The sequence below is a fragment of the Pelobates fuscus genome, chromosome 4 (assembly GCF_036172605.1).
Source record: "Pelobates fuscus isolate aPelFus1 chromosome 4, aPelFus1.pri, whole genome shotgun sequence".
NCBI lineage: Eukaryota > Metazoa > Chordata > Amphibia > Anura > Pelobatidae > Pelobates > Pelobates fuscus.
This window is the reverse complement of record NC_086320.1, coordinates 284,510,045-284,531,114: the sequence shown is the minus strand read 5'-3', so window position 1 is coordinate 284,531,114 and position 21,070 is coordinate 284,510,045. Positions and strand designations below refer to the sequence as shown.

General features: G+C 42.2%; 1 protein-coding gene across 1 annotated transcript in view; it reads right to left on the bottom strand.

Annotated features, from left to right (window-relative positions):
- Positions 1-21,070, bottom strand: part of BFSP2 (beaded filament structural protein 2) — a 67,926-nt gene that overhangs the window by 23,447 nt on the left and 23,409 nt on the right. The window contains exon 2 of the mRNA XM_063450670.1: positions 10,242-10,324. Within this exon, the coding sequence (XP_063306740.1) occupies positions 10,242-10,324 (83 nt within the window). The remainder of the gene's footprint in view (positions 1-10,241; positions 10,325-21,070) is intronic.

Sequence of the window (21,070 nt, the reverse complement as noted above, 5' to 3'; positions counted from 1 at the left end):
AACCCCACTACCCAGTGTTAACCCCTCCCCTGCCAGCCAACCCCACTACCCAGTGTTAACCCCTCCCCTGCCAGTCACTGTCAGCCAACTCAACTACCCAGTGTTAACCCCTCCCCTGCCACCAGGGCCACCATCAGGGGGTGGTAACCATGGCCCCACATTCCCCATGTGTAGCGGCAGTACTGCCACGGGTACAGCTGCACCGGGGCCCGCACGCTGATGGGGCCCATCGGGTGGCCCATGCACTTGCACATGCATTGAGGCATATATCTTCAGGGGCCCAGTCAGCACTTTGACCGGGCCCCTTGTAATGATGTCAACTACAACTAGTGCCGGGAGGAAGTGACGGACAGCTTACTCTGCGCGGGATGGAGTAGACAGGCTGTGACGAGAGACTCCCATCAGCCCCAGCCACCATCCTGCACCGAAAATTTAAGAAACGGGAGGGTGGCTGAAAAATTAACAGCTGTATGTATGTATGTGTCTGTATGTATGTATGTATATTAGCATTTATGTGTGTGACTGTATGTATGTCATTATCTGTGTCTGTATGTATGTCAGTATGCATGTATGTTAGTATGTGTCAGTATGTATGTTAGTGTGTGTGCATGTCTGTTTTTAGTATGTGTGTGTCAGTATGCATGCTTGTATGTATGTGAGTGTGCCTGTTTTAGTATGTGTGTCTGTTATTATGTATGTGTGTATCAGTATGTTTGTATCTGTGTGTCAGTGTGGATCTGTGTGTCAGTATATGTTTGTGTCAGGAGTGTCTGTGTGCATCTGTGTGTCTCTGTGTATCAGTGTGTATCTTCGTGTGTGTATCTGTGTCCTTTTGTCTCAGTGTGTTTTTTCTGTATCAATGTTTATGTGTGTCTGTGTATCTGTGTATGTGTCAGTGTGGGTATAGGTGTGTATTTGTGTGTTAATGTATGTGTCTGTGTATTTGCATGTGTGACAGTGTATGTGTCTGTGTATCAATGTGTGTGTAAGTGTATACACACACATTATACACACAGTGCATCCACTACACACACAATGCATCCACTACACATGCACTGACACACACCGGGTCCACTTTACACACACTGCAAACAATACACAAATACCCATTGTATCCACAAAACACACACCCTGTATACACTCTACAAACACTGCTTCTTTGTGGGTGGATTTGGAGGCACGTCCTGTGGGACGGCCTTGAGCTGTGTTAGAGGCCCCAACATTTCTGATGGCGGCCCTGCTGAGGACTTCGAGGAGCCTTGGGCAAGCATTGTGGGCATGTGTTGAGCTGAGTGAAGCTCAGGCACACGCAGTAAGGCTTGTAATTACTGATTCCTATAGAGAATCAATGGAGCATGGCCATTAGTGGACATGGCTGAAATACAGGAAGCAGGGAGATATAACATGATATCAGTGGAGGGGCAGAGAATCTGATCATAGTAAATATTAAAAACAGGTACTTCTAAAGCTCATTGTTATACTATTTAGGGAAAAAAGCATTTGGTGACAGTAGGTTTACTGTTGGGGGAAAAGGAGATGCATTATTACCTATACAGTTTCTTTAAGCCTTTTTAATCAATTTCAGCACTGACACTTGTGGTCCTGTTGCTTTGGCTAAATGGTTTTGTGATTTACCTAGTATTTTTTTTTCTAGGTGACTGCCCAGCGTTTCTATCTTTAACCTTTTCCAATACACGTTTGCATTGGCGTTTCAGCAATTTAGTGTTTCTGATCTTTTAGCAACCACCTTTTCAATTACACACATGTTCTATCTGGCTCTATGTTAAATACACTTTTTGTTCTGTTATTAACCCCCTTTTCAGTCAGTTCTCTGCAGATTTAGATTTTGTAAATATTAGCTGGTTTGCTAAGCAACCTGTACATTTGTGTACATCCGGGTGTTGGCATCTTCGGTCTGGGTTACTCTCGCTCTGGGCTCACTTTCTTTCCCTCTCTCCCTCACCTTTCACTTAAGCTTTGCAATCAATGTCCTGAGAAGAGACATTATGCACATGTCCACATTGTCTTCTTGATAAAAGTCCACTTTAGGACTGAAACGTTAAACTTGTTACTGTGACACTGAATCTTATGTATCTCATGTAATACAAATAAGATCTTATCTTATATGTATTACTTAAATGGCAGAAATACAACTGTTCAACAATAACTGGGGAAATAAACGTCAATAGATATGAAGGAAAATCAAGGCATGGTAAGGCATCTCAGCATATTGATAAAGATGTCTGTTAAAAAGCCAAGGGATAGAGTTCATTACAAAGCATGAACATATCTCTTTTTAACGTAACAACATTTTCCCCAAATAAGTAAATGACCTCAAAAATTGATTTTAGCCCTGAGTCAGTTACATTATCCAACTCAGTCATTTTTGTTATAAAGACAGCTGCCATGCAAAAATAGCATAGTGTCACTTTTAAATAATGCAATTTCATCCATAGATTTGTAACAATATTACTGATAAATATGTAGATGCAGTTGTATTGCCAGACTTGTTTTTGTTACCCCTTTACCTCTATGCAGCGGTGTATATTCCACGAGGCTGACAAGGCATTTGCCTTGGGTGGCATTTTAAGGGGGGGCGGCAAAAATAGCCGCCCCCAAACACCCTGGGGGACCCAAGAACTGGCCAGCTGGGCCAGTTGTATGGGTGTCTCAGTGTGTGCGTGTCTGATACTGAGTGAGTGTGCGTCTGCTATTGAGTGTGTATGCATTTGTCAGTGAGTGTGTATGTGTCTGTCGGTGAATGCATGTCTGTCATTTAGTGTTCGTGTGTGTGTAACTGTGAGTGCGTGTAACTGTGAATCAGTGAGTATGTATGTCTGTGAATGTGTATGTTTCAGTGTGTGTTGAAAGTATGTGTTGGTTAAACAGTGTGTGTGACAATGACTTTGTATCTGTAAGTTAGTGTATGTCAGTGCATGTATCAGTGAGGGTGTGTGTCTGTCAGTAAAAGAAATTTGAAGGGGGGTAAGGGGTGCCTGAATTATGTCATGCCTAGGGCAGCACAAAACCAGAATGCAACACTGTCTCTATGCTGTTATATATATTAGACTTCAAACCTTCATTTATTCCCACGATAAGAAATGTGGCATTCCCTTATTCATATTGTAGCCTGACATTTTGGGGTGGGTAGACACAAGAACCTTTGCACGAATGTCCTAACAGGATATAGAAAATATTTAATAACGACTTGTGACTGACATTTTAAGTTTCGCAACTAGTTTGTCAATTCACTGTGAAAAAAAATAATGTCATTTTTATTTAATAAACCACTACCAGGCCTTTTAGGTACAGCAGACAGTTTGACATGTTGATGTATTTCAGATATAGAAGCCATTCATAGTTCTTGTTTATCCCCTTCCAACACAATCAATAAAGAGTTTCATTTACTCACACGATAATTGGAACGTGGAACATTTTTCAGTGTTTAATACACTTAATGGTGGTATTTACAAGATTATATATTGATTTAAAACCAATTCACTTTGGCGAAACAACTCGATTAAATGGAGACTATTTATGGTATCAAGCTCAGCAAGAGCTTAAGAAAAAGTGTCTTGTTATCTTGTACAAAGAGGATCCAAATCAGCAATAATGATCCCAATGTTGTCTGTGTGTGTGTGTGTGAATAAGCTTTATTGATATATGTTACTGCTATATATGAAATTACCATATTTGCACATAAGCACATTCATAGGTGTATAAAAACAGAAAGTAAAATAAATAAAGGGGCACTATTACATATCAAGGGTCAATTTGACCGTAGAGAAGTTTGCAACATAACTCTCATGCTAATAGCAATGGAATCACTTCTGTAACTCCTACCAAACTTTAAAATAGATTATTTAATTAGTGTGAATGATACTTTACTTGTTAATCTAAATTAAACACAGGGCAGTTAGTTGCAAAATAAATGTTGTATATATAACTCGAATGGGCTTCTTTAACCTCAAGCATGGTGGAGAGCTTTTTATATTAAAGATTTTTTTTGTAACTTATAAACAAAAACAGTTTTAAAGTGTCTCTGTCAAAATCTGGGGTCTTTGTATAATTTGCAAAGACCCCAGACGATGACTTTACTACTGGGTGCCAGGTTGTCGTGGGATGTAGGGTAAGGTGAGACTTACCTGAATCCGTCCCTTGCGTCCATAATCAGGGTTTTGCTGCTTGTCCTCTCCTCATTAGCTGCTAGGAGCCAATGTCAGTGCTGTACTCTTGAAGATGTGAGAGAGTACAACACTGAGGACTATGGAGGGTCCCCCAAGACTGTTGGAACCGCGCTGCTTAGTGAAGCCGGAAGCCGGAATATGACATCAGTCCGGCTCCCAGCAACACTAAGCAGCACACGAGGGAGCTGAGCAGTAAGATCAGAGCTCCCTCGCTGGTTAGTCTGCCCAGCAGCACAAGCAGCCCCTTCAGCCCCACTGGACCCCAGGTGAGGAATCCACTCCAGCTCTCCAACGGAGGCAGGGTGAAGTTAAATTAAAATGAAAATAATAATAATAATGCTTTGTGAGTGTTTAGGGAAATATGTATGAGTGTGTGTCTGTCAGTTAATGTGTGTGTATGTCTGTCAGTGAGTGTGTGTGTCTGGGAGTGTGTGTGTGTGTCTGTGAGTGTGTCAGTCACTGTGTGTCTGTCAGTGAGTGTGTATGTGTGTGTGTGTGTCTGTCAATGTGTGTGTGTCTGTCAGTGAGTGTGTGTCTGTCAGCAAGTGTATATGTCTGTCAATGAGTGTGTGTGTCTGTCAGTGTGTGATTGTGTCTGTCTGTCAATCAGTGTGTGCCTGTCAGTGAGTTGATATGTCTGTCAATGAGTGTGTGTGTGTCTGTCAGTGAGTGTGTGTGCGCAGGGCCGGCGCTACCCTAAGGCGGCCTGGCCGCCTTAGGGCGCACCGGCCCTGGGGGCGCAAAATCAGGCTGACCGGAAGGAGGGAAGCGCACTGTGCTCCCCTCCAACCGACGACCTAATGTAGCGTGGCCGAGCGCCCGGTTCTGCGGGCGCGCGAGGGAGCACTCTCCCATGTGTGCTTCCTCTTCAGCTCCCTCGCACGCCGCATACTGATACCGGAGCCGGAAGATTACGTCATCTTCCGGTGCCGGCATCCCTACGCGGTGCGCGAGGGAGCTGAAGAGGAAGCACACATGGAAGAGTGCTCCCTCGCGCGCGCATGCCCGCCCGCCAGCCTGCCTGCCTACCCGCCCGCCAGCCTGCCTACCCGCCCGCCTACCCGCCCACCCAGGAGCCCAGCAGCACCACTGGACCCCAGGGAATCCCTTCAGCACTCCAAAAGGTAAGGAGCCTGGGGGATTAAATTAAAAAAAAAACCATGTGTTAGTGTGAGTGTTAGTGTGTGTGTGTGCTAGTGTCAGTTAGTGAGTGTCAGTGTGTGTCTGCTAGTGTCAGTGAGTGTGTGTCTGCTAGTGAGTGTCAGTGTGTGTGTCTGCTAGTGTCAGTGTGTGTGTGTCTGCTAGTGAGTGTCAGTGTGTGTGTCTGCTAGTGTCAGTGAGTGTGTCTGCTAGTGAGTGTCAGTGAGTGTGTCTGCTAGTGTCAGTGTGTGTGTCTGCTAGTGAGTGTCAGTGTGTGTGTCTGCTAGTGTCAGTGTGTGTGTGTCTGCTAGTGAGTGTCAGTGTGTGTGTCTGCTAGTGTCAGTGAGTGTGTCTGCTAGTGAGTGTCAGTGAGTGTGTCTGCTAGTGTCAGTGTGTGTGTCTGCTAGTGAGTGTCAGTGTGTGTGTCTGCTAGTGTCAGTGTGTGTCTGCTAGTGAGTGTCAGTGTGTGTGTCTGCTAGTGTCAGTGAGTGTGTCTGCTAGTGAGTGTCAGTGAGTGTGTCTGCTAGTGTCAGTGTGTGTGTCTGCTAGTGAGTGTCAGTGTGTGTGTCTGCTAGTGTCAGTGAGTGTGTCTGCTAGTGAGTGTCAGTGTGTGTGTCTGCTAGTGTCAGTGAGTGTGTCTGCTAGTGAGTGTCAGTGAGTGTGTCTGCTAGTGTCAGTGTGTGTGTCTGCTAGTGAGTGTCAGTGTGTGTGTCTGCTAGTGTCAGTGTGTGTCTGCTAGTGAGTGTCAGTGTGTGTGTCTGCTAGTGTCAGTGAGTGTGTCTGCTAGTGAGTGTCAGTGAGTGTGTCTGCTAGTGTCAGTGTGTGTGTCTGCTAGTGAGTGTCAGTGTGTGTGTCTGCTAGTGTCAGTGTGTGTCTGCTAGTGAGTGTCAGTGTGTGTGTCTGCTAGTGTCAGTGTGTGTGTGTCTGCTAGTGAGTGTCAGTGTGTGTGTGTCTGCTAGTGTCAGTGAGTGTGTCTGCTAGTGAGTGTCAGTGAGTGTGTCTGCTAGTGTCAGTGTGTGTGTCTGCTAGTGAGTGTCAGTGTGTGTGTCTGCTAGTGTCAGTGTGTGTCTGCTAGTGAGTGTCAGTGTGTGTGTCTGCTAGTGTCAGTGAGTGTGTCTGCTAGTGAGTGTCAGTGAGTGTGTCTGCTAGTGTCAGTGTGTGTGTGTCTGCTAGTGAGTGTCAGTGTGTGTGTCTGCTAGTGTCAGTGAGTGTGTCTGCTAGTGAGTGTCAGTGAGTGTGTCTGCTAGTGAGTGTCAGTGAGTGTGTCTGCTAGTGTCAGTGTGTGTGTGTCTGCTAGTGAGTGTCAGTGTGTGTGTCTGCTAGTGTCAGTGTGTGTCTGCTAGTGAGTGTCAGTGTGTGTGTCTGCTAGTGTCAGTGTGTGTGTCTGCTAGTGTCAGTGAGTGTGTCTGCTAGTGAGTGTCAGTGAGTGTGTCTGCTAGTGTCAGTGAGTTTGTCTGCTAGTGAGTGTCAGTGAGTGTGTCTACTAGTGCGAGTGTGTATGTGTCTGCTAGTGAGTGTCAGTGTGTGTGTCTGCTAGTGTGTCAGTGTGTGTGTCTGCTAGTGAGTGTCAGTGAGTGTGTCTGCTAGTGTCAGTGAGTGTGTCTGCTAGTGTCAGTGTGAGTGTGACTGCTAGTGAGTGTCAGTGAGTGTGTTACTGTGTGTCTCTTACGGAGTGTGTTTGTGTGTGTATTAGTGAGTCTGTTTGATGTCTGTTAGTGAGTGTGTGTTTGTCAGTGAGAGTGTATGTTTTGTAAGTGAGTGTGTATGTATGTCTGTCGCTGAGTGTGTCTGTCAGTAAATGTGTGTGTCTGTTAGCTGGTGTGTATGCATCTGTTCGTGAGAGTGTGTGTGTGTCTTCAGCATTTACCTTTCTCTAGCGCCGGACTCCCTTGGCGCTGGGGATCCCTCCGCCTCTCAGCTCCGAATGCTCTTGCCGCGCACGCATTCAAACCGCCCATAGGAAAGCATTACTCAATGCTTTCCTATGGACGTTCAGTGTTTTAGAATAGCGGAAGCTCCTCTAGCGGCTGTCAGTGAGACATCCACTAGAGGCTGGATTAACCCTCGGTGAAACATAGCAGTTTTTCTGAAACTGCTATGTTTTCAGCTGCAGGGTTAAAACTAGAGGGACCTGACACCCAGACCACTTCATTGAGCTGATGTGATCTGGGTGTCTGTAGTGGTCCTTTAAGTGTGTGTGCATCTGCATGCACTGGCGTACATACCGCGGTCGCAGGGGTCACAGCCCTGCAACCCCTGCGACCAGGTGCCCGCCGCCATGTGTTGGAGGGGGCGAGGATATGAATGACATCATATCCCTGCTCCCTGTGTACCACACAGCGCAGCTGGCGCCCTGTGATGGGGCTGGGCTGCAGGACAGGACTCCAAGGAGCCAGACAGCATGCATCCAGGGGACAAGATTGAACTGATGTAAGTATGTAATTGTGTATGTCTCTGTATGTATGTACGTATGTATGTCTCTGTATGTCTGTATGTATGTATGTATGTATGTATGTAGGTCTCTGTATGCCTGTATGTCTTTGTATGTATGTTTCTGTATGCCTGTATGTCTCTGTATGCCTGTATGTCTCTGTATGTAGAAATGTATGTGTCCGTATGCCTGTATGTCTCTGTATGTACAAATGTATGTGTCTGTATGCCTGTATGTCTTTGTACGTATGTGTCTGTATGCCTGTATGTCTCTGTATACCTGTATATATGTATGTGTCTGTATGACGGTATGTCTCTGTATGCGTGTATGTCTTTGTATGCCTGTATGTATGTATGTGTCTGTATGCCTGGATGTCTCTGTATGTTTCTGTATGTCTATGTATGTATGTATGTATGTATGTGTCTGTATGACGGTATGCCTCTGTATGTATGTCTTTATATGCCTGCATGTCTCTGTATGCATGTATGTCTCTGTCTGTGTCTGTATGTCTCTGTATGATTATTTCTGTGTTTGTATGAACCTTATTTTAAACGAGGGTGGGGGGCACCAAAATGCATCCTCGCCTGTGTAACAAAAAATCTTAGCACCGGTCCTGTGTGTGCGTGTCTGTTAATGAGTGTGTCATTGACAGACACACTCATTGTCTGAAAATCTAGTTATTAACAGGACTATACATAGGACACAAGATCACACATTTTGACTGAAAGAAAGGAGATTTAGTCTAAGGTAAAGGAAAATGTTTTATACAGTAAAAACAATAAGGATGTGGAATTCTCTGCCTGGAGAGGTGGTTTTATCTGAATCTGTACAGCTGTTTAAACAGCAACTAGATGAATAGTTGCAACAGTATACAATCCAGGGATATCATTTTTAATATGTTGGGTAACAGCTTCTTGATCCAAGTAGAAATCTGACTGCCATTCTGGGGTTGAAAAGGATTTTGTAAAAATGTGTTGCAAAACAAACTTAATTTTTTTCTTTTATTTTTTTCCTACTTTTGGATCAATAGCAAATTCATGCTGAAGGATGCGAAATGTTGAACTTGATGGACGCATGTCTCTTTTCAGCCTATGTAACTATTAGATTAGATAAGCTTATCTCTTGTAATTGATACGTTTTCTCATTGATTTCAGATTTTTTTGTAATATACATTCACCTTGATTCAACATAATTAAATTAAGGGATATATATCTCAAGCATGTGCTTTCATGTGTAAAGATTAATAATACCAAGCTATGAAAAACCGTATGTACGATGAAAGCTTTGATAAAGCTAGGTGAAAACCCAAAATATGTTCATAACATAAACACTAAAATAAGTGTTGTTATGAGTTTAAAGGGACACTGTAGGCACCCAGACCACTTCCGCTCAGTGTTTAGAAACTGCAATAATTACCTACTAGGGTTAACTCCTCCTCAAGTGGCTGTCCACCAGACAGCCACTAGACGGACTTCCGGGTGAATAGGGAACTTTTGGCCACCTAAACGACGCTGGACGTCCTCGCGCTATGCATTAAGATTTCCAGCGTCACCGGAATTCCCATAGGAAAGCATTGATTAATGCTTTTCTATGGGGAAATGCAAATGCGAGCACGGCCATTGCTGCGCATGCGCATTAGGTCTGCGCCGCGGGCAGACGTCGGTGGGGGAGGAGCGTGAGTTGAGCTGGACCCAGGTAAGTGACAGAAGGGGTTATTAACGAGTTTGTTTTCCTGGCACTATAGTTTTCCTTTAAGCTCATGCCTGTGTATAATCATCATTTTAATTACAACTGTTTACCACTGTGTAGTTTTGCTTTCCAAATATACTACCTTGAGTAGTTACTGATGTAAATGTGTCATTGTGTCATGAAGAATTAAGTAATTTATATTTATTGAGGGAAAGTTATTAGGAACAGATTGTTTTCTTCTTTCTTTGTTACTAATTTATATTTATATGCTAGGGGCCTCATCAAGTTAGATTCTGTTCAATGTTTTTCATAGCAACAGAATGTTACAGGGTTATTCAAGGTAAGAATCAAAGTCAATTCAAAGTCAATTTCAAACTTAATGCCAAACTGAACACTGAATTTACTTTTATTTTGAATTAAATTTGAATTCCTGGCAATTCTCACTTTAATGGATTACCCCTATCAGTTTTCTGATCACAAAACAGTGACAAAGACAGATAACCCTACCATAAACACAGAATGTTACAGATATGTCAGCGAAGTCACTTCTGGTTTTGTTAACGACTAATGCACTTGTCCATGAGGAGGACAAACTAGAAGGTCCAGCGTAGGGCTGTTTACAAAGACGAGAATGTATTCTGAGATCTAAACATATTTATTTCCCCATGTACAATTATACTTTATTACAGTGAGTAAAATTAATAAGCATGTCAATTTTAATTCATAATTGATAACCTCACATTAATGCTGGTAGGGACTTTCATAACAGCCAGTTACATAAAATAGTTAAATACCTTTCTTTGAAGTCTTCTGCACATGCCTGAATATTCTCTGTTTGTAGCATAAGACGGGCATTCTCCAAAACAGCATCTCCTACCTGTACACATGAAACATCATTAGCTGGTTGTCAATTTTATTGAGATACATACGGTATTATTAAATTATTTTGATTGCGTAATATTAAAGGAGCATTTACCTGATATATTTTCAATGTAAAGGGTTACTCCAATCGGGCATCAGGCTGCACGTACAACTCCAGGCACCATAACCACTTTAATTCAAGGTGGTCAAGGTGTTTGGAGTAACACTTTAAGAGGTCAGTGAAGTAATTGATAACCTACTTTCTTGGACAAGATCTCTTTGTCCTTCATATAGTTTCTCACATAACTGATCTCCTGATCACTACATTCCTCCCATCAAATATATAACTATAGTTTTATGGTGTGACTGTAGATATGGCCAGAGACAGGGCTGTTGAGATATTTTAGGTGCCTTACAAAAATGTAATTTAGAACAATAACAATGTATGATTTCTAATTACATTTATTTTAGTATAAATACACATTACTGTGAGTATTATTGCTGTGAAACTCTATTGTACACTCAAACACACCAACAATATGCAGCTCCTAGTAAAACTAGAAAAGAGGGACGTTAGGATATGAAAGATGGATTTAAACCCAAAATAGGGACTGTCCCACCAAAACAGGGACACTTTGGAGGTATGTCTTTATAGGAAAATTAGTCAGTGTGCACCTGTACATGCAATATTGGAATCAAAGTGTTATATCGTATATACCTATGGCAGCATGCTGGACAGGCTAAGGTGTAGTTATCATCAGTAAAAGGGTTGATACAAAGAACTGTATGCATTTCTTTCTGATTGACTGTGCAGCCTATCTCCATCTCCATCTTCAGTCAGTTAAAGGGTTGCTCCAACTTTTTGGTGCAGTATACCCTAATGAGCATTATTATTATGTTTTCCCCCATCCCATTTACAGTATAAGCTGTAAAAAAAGTGTTTTATTACATACCTGGAATCACAGACTTCCACACCACATGGGGCATTGTGAGGTCCAATAAGAGGCTTTTAATAGATATTCTTATTTATCGGGTTGTTTTTTTGAACCAGTGATTTCATTTGTTTGGAGGGGAGAAAAACACTTATATCCGTTGCCAAAACCCTAAACAAAACCTCACTATGTCAGATGCCAGCATGCTGTGCGCACTGACAGTGGACTATTTAATGCACAGAATTGACATCGTTTTGGGCTGCCAATGTGATGTGTACCAGAAAGGCTGCACATACTGACTTCAACCAGCATGACTTCTTCAAATCACTAAAGTGGTCATAGTGGTTGGAATAACCCTTTAAGGCTGGCATTGTAGATGGCAACTATTGACTCCTCTGAGACCACTTATCGTATCGCATGCTAGAATGACCATGCCTCCCTCCATACCACCACCACTTTGAAAAGGCAGATGTAATAATATTAAATATTATCATTATTATTATTTACTTTAATAATATTAAAGTAAATGTAAGTTTTTTTTTAATCCTTCCTGTGTGATTATTGTAATAAACAGAGTATGGTAGAGGCTTCTAAATATGATGGTAGAGACAAAATTAATGTAGATGTTTATGAATTTATAACTATATAAGGCAGGGCTGCCCAAAAGTTAGATCCCAAGATGTAGAACTACAACTCCCTTGATGCTTTGCATGCCTTTAGAATGCATTTACAATGACAGAGCATCATGGAAGCTGTAGTTTTAAAACATCTGGGGATCTACCTTTTGGACACCCATGATATAAAGTGTTCAAATTTCCATTTTGATGGTTGTTGTTCCTGAATCTAGCACATCAGAGACGCAACAATGTGTACATTAGTCAGACAACATGCATCTGGTGACTAAGCAGCCATAAGAAACACTTCTTCATGAAGACCTTTAAAAAAAATTGAAAGTCTTCATATTTGGCATCATCACTCCCAACTTGATAACACCAAATGCTATCAATGGTTCTCATGGATTCAATGCTTGACTATGAGAAACATTTAATTGGCAGAGCATGTGCTATAAATCCCCATAGCTTATCTATGAGATGCATTGGAATGGACTGTGGATTATCACATTCACAACCTGTCAGTATATTTATACTGGCAGACATTTCGTATTAAGACAGAAATGAAATCTGTATACTGTAAGTCACCATCAGAACAGAGGTGACTCCATATTGTAACAGAATGCAAAGACAGACACAAAAATGTTTTTCTCTGTAACCCTATTCAGTGAAGCCCGAGCTAAGGAATGCGACTTATTAGGGATGTGCATGAGGAAAATATTCGGTTTGGTTCGGCATTCCGAAATTCGGGACTTCGGCAGTTCGGTTCGGCACTTCGGAACTTCGGCGACTTTGGAATTTCGGGACTTAGGATGTTCTCTTGCAGCCGCGTAGTAGATAACTCCCTAATTCCCACGGTATTAGGGAGCTATCTACCAAAAGGCTGAAAGACCTAAATTGGTCTTTCAGCCAAATTTACGAATACAAAGTAAAAATTATTTAGTATTAGTACATTCTGGGCATGTCTATTAAACAGTGAGCAGCCTGTGGCTGCTCACTATTAAAAAAAAACCCTGTGTCCCCCCTCCCGAGCCCCCACCCGTGCCGAGTGAGTGGGGGCTTTTAAACTGATGGGGGACCTATTGCCTAAATTACTTAAAGGGGGGACCTATTGTCCTCCCCCCGGCCCCCACGCCTGAGCGGCGGGTGGGGGCCCTAAAGAAGAGTAAGGTGAGGGGGACCTATTGTCCTCCCCCCCCTTCCCCCACACCTGAGCGGTGGGTGGGGGCCCTAAATTACTTTAAGGGGGGATGACCTATTGTCCTCCCCACCCCCAGAGCGGCGGATGGGGGCCCTAAATAAAAATATAATAATGTTGCCCCCTCCCCGAGGTGACTAGGGGTTCTCAATCCCCTAGTCACCCCCTCTCAAAAAAAATGTTTAAATCCCTACCTACGCCCCTCAACCTAAAAATAGTGAGGGGGACACAATGACTAAGTACATGTTTAAAAAAAAAAAAAAAATAAATAGAACTAACCATTTAATGTCTTCTTTTTTCTAAAATCTTATTTTTCAGTCCCAAAAAGACCAAATTAAACACCAACAAAAAAAACCCGAGCTCAAAAAAAATCAGATGAAAAAAAAATCCTGACACTGAAAAAAATAATCCATCTTCACCCATGGAGGGCACTGCGCAGACTGAGCTCCGCAGGGCGGGGGAAGGCTTATAAAGCCTTGCCCAGTCCTGCAATTAGGCTCAGAGCACTGAGCACTGGTTTAAGCCATCCAATCAGAGTGCTCTGACAGGTAAATAAAGAGACTGACAGGTAAGTATCTACATTTACCTGTCACAGCACTCTGATTGGTTAGCTTAATATCCAACCAAGCAGAGTGCTCTGTGTCATTTCACACAGCTTGGGAAAGTTCTTTGGAATTTTCCCACGCTGTGTAATTTGACTCCTAACAACACTCTGATTGGTTGATTGAAAGTAACGAAATGAATTGCACATGTCTACGACTTATATAAACATTAGAGATAAGACAAGAGATAAGGCATGATGTATACAGCAAAATGGGCTTTGAATGCTACAACCCAGAAACAAATATATAGAATACCTTGTAAGAAAGCACTCACAGGACTTGATATGGTTCAAAAATAGTGCTTCTTTATTGCAGCAAAAATTTCAAGTAAAAATACTTTTTACTTGAAATTTTTGCTGCAATAAAGAAGCACTATTTTTGAACCAAATCAAGTCCTGTGAGTGCTTTCCTACAAGGTATTCTATATCATGGCCAGGATTAGCACCAAGGCATTACAAGACTGGGAGCAGTGAGTGCGGGACACGAGGAGTTTGTATATATATATATATATATATATATATATATATACACACACACACACACACAATATCCACTTATAACTTACTATAAGTATATTAATCATATATAAATAGTACTATGTTAATATACTATGTATAAATAATATTACTACAGTTTCACACAAGAAAACCAGACACCAATGACAGATAACGAAGTAATTAATTTTAAACAGAATCTTACAAAGTTCCATTGTAACGAAGGGTGAAATTAAGGCTATAGTAAATTCTAATTTTACGTCTGCAAAACCAGACGCTCTGTCTAGTAAAAAACTTTTGAAGTGACATGTCTGTGATGGATGGTTATCCATAAAAGATAACCAAGATGACGTCAAACGCATCACAAAATTCAGTTAACCTATTATACAAAAAGTTAAATGGACCCCCTGACGAGAATTTTCAGGTGATGAAATTGCGCCATCTACTGACCAAAATCTAGATGATAGTCTGTAGGGAAGACACATCCACAGTTCTCTATTGGTCCTATCAACTAGTGACGTATAGGGTACCTCTCCTTTAAAATTTAAGGACAAAGGAGAGATATACTCAAACTCTTAAAGACTCACAGACTCAGACTCACTGAGACTCAGATACACTCTCACTCTGAGAATGGACTCACATCTAACAGCTAAGATCTGCCATCTGGAGCCAAAGCTGGACACACCTAATTCTTTGTATGTTTTCCAACTAACACAACTTCAGAACTCTGAAATATTTTCTATTTTTCCACAATTCTCATCATACTTGTATTCAAAATTCCTGGGACATATCTTCACATCTGATAAGAATTTCTACAACATAACTGGTAATTACGATGGTGTTATTTAATTCAATTTAATTGATTTTACTAAAAGGCAGAATATACCGGTACTTGGATACAAGCTAGTGATTCCAACATTTAAGGAGTCATGATTCGTTAATAATATATAGAATTCGTAATTCCATTCCTGCAGGTGGACCAATGAACTCTATATTACTTTTAACTTTAAAAATAGAATACCAGGCAATTATGCAGATATATGTAATTTAGAAATAGTAAATCTTAATTAAGAAAGTTACAATTCTGCAAAGGGGGGGCGGAGCTAAGGCTGAGCGGACAAGACGCATGGCACCCGAGCTCCGACATAACTGCTCTGATAAAGCCTCAAGGCTCACCCAAAAAGCCTCCACAAACCGAGGAAACACTTACGGTGGACACAGCAAGCAATGGGGAAGCACTCCCGAAAACCCAGAGGGCAAACCACGGGTCACACCCACGATATCGGGCAGCTCTTGTCCCAAGCATGCAGGCCCAAAATGGCGGATGCATACCACGACATGGGGCTGGAGTCACTCTCAGTATCAGAAGACAAATACCTAGCGACATATGAACCCAGATACCCCAACGGAGGCAGCAGAGTGCACCTCTGAGGCAACCAGAACACCAACTAGCCACTAAGGTCGACTTGTCCGGTATGGTGACAGACCTCAAGGCCTTTTTTGTGGCAGAACTAGCGGGCCTTAAGTCTGAGCTGAACACGCTCACGGGATGCATACAAGCTGCGGAAGACGGGGTCCAAGACCTGAAAGCCCAGCAAGAAGCTACGGCCACTCAAACGCTGAAACTAACAGCCATGTGTACACAGCTGAATACTCGAATGGGGCAGCTGGAGGATGAAGCAAGGTAAAGAAACCTCAAGGTGAGGGGGATCCCAGACACCGTAACAGCAGAGGAACTACCGCACCTCATTAAGAGACCACATACCACTATTGCCTCTAGCCGCTATAGCACACACGTCCCTAGAGCTTGTCCCCAACCCTACCCCCAAGCTAAGGAGGACAGGGACAGTTGATAGCATGACCTTGTAGGTTTACCGGCCACCAAGAAGCGGCACTGGCAAAGTTACACTACCTAATATATCCTAACCTGTTAAATATTCACTTCTAGGGGGCGGGGCCTGGCTGCCAACCGAGATGGCCGCATGCAGAGTGTGCTCCGGTTAAAACACTCCAGCAGAGCCCTAATTTAGAACCGTTACACCGGCAAACTCGACTACCTGAAAGCAGGCAAAAACAGACTTTATTTCTGCAACACCTGAAAGACTCCTGGATACAAAATGAGCAGCCTGTTCTCGGCACACAACTGCGGCCTACCTGGGGGTGCTGGCGTGGAAGAAGCGGCCGATCTTCCTGCTGGCTATCCGGCTGCTAAAGGTGGAAGCGACAGGGGCTCCCGTCTCCCCCCCTTGCCGGTGGGGGTTATCCCGGCACCAGCACTCACACCGCAACCACGACCTCGGTGGCCCTGCGACACAGCACATGTCCCTGCTGGAAGAATCGGCGGAAGCCAAGATGGCGGGAGCAAGACCCCACAACTTGCCACAAGACCCGAGGGAAACAACTCTCGCTAAGCTGGACGCACTACTCACAGAATTTTGGCGCAAACTCGAAGAGAGGCAACGGAGTGCCAGCAAGCTAGACCTCTCACATCCGGCTGCTGACATAAAGAGCCGAAACCAGCCCACACCTAAAGCACTGGAGGCCCACAGACAGGAAGCCTCCACTCGACGACCGCACGCCGCGTGGGTCTGCCGCTCCTCTCTAGCTACCCATGCATTCGCTCGCACTAAGAAAAGGAGGACAGTCCGCAGGAGGAGTGCGGTTCCATCAAAGCCAACTCAGAGGCAATACCTTATCAAGCTACAAACCACCAGGCGAATCACAGCCGCAACGCAGAAAGTGAGGAGGCCGGCTGGATGCCACCGACTCGCTATGGCTGAGCCCTACCGCCAAAGGCACACCTCGCACCGTTTGAGAGATCCTGCCCATCACAAAGTGAGGCACCAAGGAAGAGGGTTGCTGCCCCAGGTGATGATTAGCGCTACTCCCCAAGCCTGCACCTACCTGAGCTCACCAGAGACGGACAAGGTCCTGTACCTACCCTTCCTTACTGGACACTCCACTGGTTGGGACTGTAGATATCCACTGAGGGGCATCGGGTAGCTGTAAACGCAGGGCCATATCCTGCCACAGGCCTCCCACCACATTAAGCCACACACAGTAGTAATTACCCTAACTAGCTTAAATAGGCTTCACCATAGCTTGATACTTAACACCTCTGGCTCAACAGGCACCATGTACCGTTATTATGTCCCAATGTTCCATATTGTTTTAGCTTACTTGTTTTAACTTACTTGTTTTAACTTACTTATTTTGCTAACCATAGGGAATCGTGTTTTCACATCATCACAGTTAGCCAAGGCGCTGTGAGGGGTGATGGGGGCCAGTGGCAAATATATGTGGTGTGTAGCCCCAACATGTTAACATATGTAACGTAGTCAGATCTACCATTCAGATCCGCAGTTTAGCTTGTTTTATCTAACATCTAAAAATGTGCACAATCCTCAAACGCTATGACACAACATCTCGATGTATGTTCAAGGAATGATTATTGCTGCCGTCATGGCATTTCGAATTTGTATGTTAATCTTTGCACAATAAAAATAAAGAATTTAAAAAAAAATAAAAAATATTCACTTCTAGCTCTTGTATTAATTAAGATAAAATGTAAAAATTGTGCTACCGCCTGCTACAGTTCGTCACACCACTGTTATACTGTGTCTTCATCTACGGTGCATGCAGCTGTTGTGGGGACACTGCCTGCTTTTGTGTTTAAACTTGCACTTTCAAAAAAAAAAGAATAAAAAAAAATAAAAAATTCTGCAAACGTAAAATCTGGTTAGAATTATTCTTATTGAATGGACATAAGAATGGTCAATGATATAGTATGAGTAATATCGTATTTGTCATTGCAATATAATAGGATATATTGCCTATGAGAATTGTAGCTAGCAGTGAAAGAGTTAATTCAGTGTGATTTGACTGTCAGACAAAGTTTTTATTGCTTTACGCTGTGCTGCTGTGAGATGCTGTGTTCTGTGTTAAGTTGATTTCAAAGTAAAGTGTCCTGTCATAAATAACTGTTGCTATTTAGCTGTCTATATTGTGTTAAACCACTGCCATATTGTATACTTATGTTATACCTAAATATTCACTGATATTATCACGCATGTTACATATTATTATTATTATTATTATTGTCACAATAAATTATATTTTTATAATTAACTTGTGATTAATGTGTGAGATAAAATCTTCTAATGAAACTTACTCCAGGATCTATGAGAATTAAAATAGTGGGTAATTCTCAGCTTTAAATCATTAATCGGGGAAACAGTGCCAAGATATCAATTTTTGATATAATAAAAATTAGTAAATACATTTTTGATAATTTTTATGAAAATATTATTTTTAATATTTATCACCCCATAAATATCCTCACAAACCGATGAGCTCAGAAGAGACTGAACAGCTACCGGAGAGGAAACTCTTTGGGCGTTGATTTACAGGTAAGTAAAACAGCATGTTTTTTTCTAATCTAAATTCATCAGTTGTCTTAAAGTACTGGTACAGGGGTCATAAATAGGTTGTGTTTTGTGGTCACCCATTCTAGTATAGAAGGTTATGATTCCTTTGCATTACCCTCTATGTCAACTTTGCTGGTCGCCAAGTCCTCATCACGACCGCAGTCCTGCCCTTATTTGCTATGGTCCATGAGGTCCATTTGTGCTCCTGTTAGTCTCAATAGTAAAGTTCCAGCATTCTGTAGTTGGAATGTCAGTGACAAGGCTGACTTGTGCACCCAGCACAGGGGAGAACCCCCCATCTAGAGCTCAGTCACGCCACAGATGCTGGGAGGTATATGTATCTGTGTGTGAGCGTATAGTTGTGTGTTTCTGTATGTAAGTGAGTAAAGAATTGTTTGTGACTAAATCAGTGGGAGTACAGATTAGGATGTATGCTGTGCTCCTGGCAGTACAGATCTGTGGCTCCTATGAGAGACGACAATGCCAAGGGACCAAAAATAAATTGACTCAGAGACCCCTGATCTAAAGCAGAAAGTAACGCACTCCGATTAAAAATATTCATTTTTTAACCTTAGAGTGTTCCTTTAATAGAATGTTATGTAGGAAATAGGAATCAGATTTTTCATACATGGTATATAAAGTCATTCTTTAGTACATGAATTTAAAGTTCAGTTTGCTGGTCCCTTGTATAAAAGCTTCCAATTAAAGGAGTAAGATGACTCTCAGAAGAAAATCTGATGAGACTGTAATCAAGTGCAATTAGTTCTTCTGCTGAAAATATTTTTGTAATCCCAAAAGAGGTGCATAGACTTGCGTGTGAATAATTTTTTGCTCAGAAAAAAAGAAAATTTCACCACAACAAGAACGGTATATTAATAATCTATAATTATGATCCTGGATCTGTTATCATTATGCCAAAAAAAACGTAACTACCAAAAACATGTATACATGTTTTTAATCGCCTACATAAGATAATGAACTTTGCCACTGGATATTTCTAGTTGCCTGGTGTCTATGTGTGATGGGGAGGGAGCTGTCTGATTGATTTATGTTTGTGTTTGATGGAACTGTGCATCTGCCATCACCATTCATCTTATAGGTGCTAAATGATAGGGAGTCAAAGTGTCATTAGCAAGCTAGAACAAGAGTTCCAAGATGGCTGGTGTCAATTCTGTGCATAACAGGCATCTGTCATCAGCATGCATAGCAATGGTCCGCCATGCCAATCAAGTCCTCTCCCAGCCTGGTTTTTGGGATGTGTTCCTTTCAGTCAGGGGGTTTGGGTTGTGTAGAGAACTTTGAGTGGGATTGCATTTTTTTTAATAACTTTGCTTTTGGTTGAAGTAAACCAACCCCTTAAGGACCAAACTTCTGGAATAAAAGGGAATCATGACATGTCACACACGTCATGTGTCCTTAAGGGGTTAAAGGGACAGTGAAAGGATAGCTTATTCATCTCAATTAAGTGGTTATAGTGTCTGTAGTCCCTTTGCATTGTCCTTCCATTCAAAATTAATAGGAACAATTAGCCCAAGCAGCCATGGGCAACTATGATTGGCTGAAAGTGTCAGCTGACTGCATTCAGCCTATCACAGTGCCAGTGCAGGTATGATTTGGTCTGGCTACAAGGAAGTGTGTAATCTCTGCCTTAGCTATATTGCCAGTTAGGGCAAGGCTACATGAAGCCATGCACCCTCAGTGTTTGAAAAGGGTTTAACACTGAATGGATGGACATCGTACTCAAGGCTCTATAACCAATTCAATGAGATGAAATGGTTATAGTGCCTACAGTGTCCCTTTAACTCTCCTTTATAGTTTCCTTAATACCTAACATCAATATTTCTTCACCTGTAAACTTTGCAAGCCAAGGTATCTAAAGTAGTGCGTGCCTGTCACTTCCGTTAGCTCAGAGGAGCAAATGGAAGTTATAAAAGTTCTGATTTCTCATATAAATCTTCACTTTTATAAGCTGGGTTTAATCTAGGGTACTCCTCATCCATAAAGTACTTCAGCAAGCTGAAGTGCTTTTGGGTGTGAAGTGGTCCTTTAAATAAGATTTTGAGGGACACTCTAAGCATCAATACATCTTTGACTTAATGAAGCCGTTTTGGTGTATTGATCATGACAGTATGACATAACTCCATGCAATGTTTATATACACATATTTCTATACATTATATCACATACATACAGCATGGTACATTTCTGTGAAAGGTGTTTATACACGTACATGCAGCTTATATTACTATTACTGTATATGATATGACTTTAATTCGCTTTTTAAAACATCTCAACACGTATTATTTTACTTAGGATCCAGACATTGGAGAATAAACACAGGAACAGCAATAGGAAATTAATGGAGAAATGATTGACTAGAACAGCTCCATATAAGACAGATATCTGTCATCTGAATGACGGACAAATAAGCCGCACACTCTTAGATAACAATCTATCACCATTACACACAGACAGTTGCCTGCTGTCTATGTGTGATG